Source organism: Camelina sativa, chromosome 5 (assembly GCF_000633955.1).
Source record: "Camelina sativa cultivar DH55 chromosome 5, Cs, whole genome shotgun sequence".
Taxonomy (NCBI): Eukaryota; Viridiplantae; Streptophyta; class Magnoliopsida; order Brassicales; family Brassicaceae; genus Camelina; species Camelina sativa.
In genome coordinates, this window is record NC_025689.1 from 18,052,417 (window position 1) to 18,053,974 (window position 1,558).

The 1,558-nt window shown below is 34.3% G+C and overlaps 1 protein-coding gene across 1 annotated transcript; it reads left to right on the top strand.

The window, feature by feature from the left end:
* LOC104787158 (two-component response regulator ARR3-like) lies at positions 15-801 on the top strand. Its single transcript, XM_010512686.2, has 2 exons — positions 15-154; positions 245-801. Exons 1-2 carry the CDS (start codon positions 60-62, stop codon positions 543-545), a joined length of 396 nt encoding a protein of 131 aa, XP_010510988.1. The 5' UTR covers positions 15-59; the 3' UTR covers positions 546-801.

Below are 1,558 nucleotides of genomic sequence, written 5' to 3' on the forward strand. Positions count from 1 at the left end.
AAAAAAAAAAAAAAAAAAAATCTGTTTTAAACTTTTTTTTGGTAGCAATTCTTGTAACAATGTGGATCATATTTTTGAAACAGGAATCGACAAGTTTTAAGGAAGTTCCGGTTGTAATTATGTCGTCGGAGAACGTACTCACTCGAATCGACAGGTGAATACTCCTCGCCGGAGCTTTCGTTTCAAGATTTTGTTGCTTACATATGAATTTTTAAGAATTGATACGATGAATATGATTTTGTAGATGTCTTGAAGAAGGAGCGGAGGACTTTTTACTTAAACCGGTGAAACTCGCCGACGTGAAACGTCTAAGGAGTTACTTGACGAGAGATGTTAAAGTCTCCGGCGACGGAAACAAACGGAAGCCGAGTACTCCTCCTCCGCCGTCCCCGTCGCCACCACCACTCTCATGCACCACCTCGATGGAGTCTTCGGACTCAATTGTTGTGGATGATGATTCATTGACATTGTCGTCGGAGTCGTCGACGTCGCCAATGGATTCGCCAATGAGACGGCTGGAGATGAAGAGTCCCGGTTTAGATTAGTATGATCTCCGTTTAACTTCTTTTCTTTTTTTATTTTGCTTTTGACGGTTTTATTGACTGCAACGTTAAGTTTGACGCCGTCAGTTTAAAGATCTCGCTTATATCGGTTTGCACGTGGGGGTGTTTCTTTTTACTCACAAAGGAACACTTTTGTTGAATTTCTTGTATTTAATTTACATATATATTAATACTGTATTTTTGATAATTTATAAATTAAAATATTGTTCTTTAATCGGATGATAATGTGTGACAACCTCTGTTTCTAGGTGTATTCGTATCGTCTGCTAATCACTTTTGAGATTTGAAAGCTAATCTTTAGTTCTTTGATATGCCAGCGATCACCGTTTGGTTGATGACTTGGTGTTTTTAATAATGTACCTACGACTTGGGGATACTGTGTTCTCTAATCTTCACTTAAACAAACTAACAACTAAATCTTCGGTTATTTATATATTTTTTAGAAAAAGTTTTCAAACCTTCTGCATGGCGTCTTTGATTTTTTTTTTTTTTTAAACTAATTGTATAACTATTTTTATTTTTCTCGGATAACGATTTATTATAATACTACGAAGCCAATATTGGGACTGTGAATTTTCGTTGTAGAGAAGCTTTAGTTATAGGAATTTTGATCACATTTAAGTTTTAACTACATGTATTTTTCATCTCTTTAGATGATGTATAAAATCATATTTTGATCCAAAAAAAAAAGAGAAGATGTATAAATCATTTGCAGACAGCTTGCAACTTTTACACCATATAGGCACGGCTCTGTGAACACTGTACGAGGCTAATTTTCTAGTGAACGTTATTACTCGAGTTGGTTAGTAGAAACGTGTTTGTATGTAAACGATGTACGTAATGTAGCTTATGTATGTGTATATATTTGCAAATAAAAAGGATGAAATGAATACATTAATACATTGTATTTTTGGTCAACATATTCTTTTAATAAAGTAATTAAAAAGGCTGGAAATGGATTCTAATATTCATTCATAATTACCCACCAAAAGATC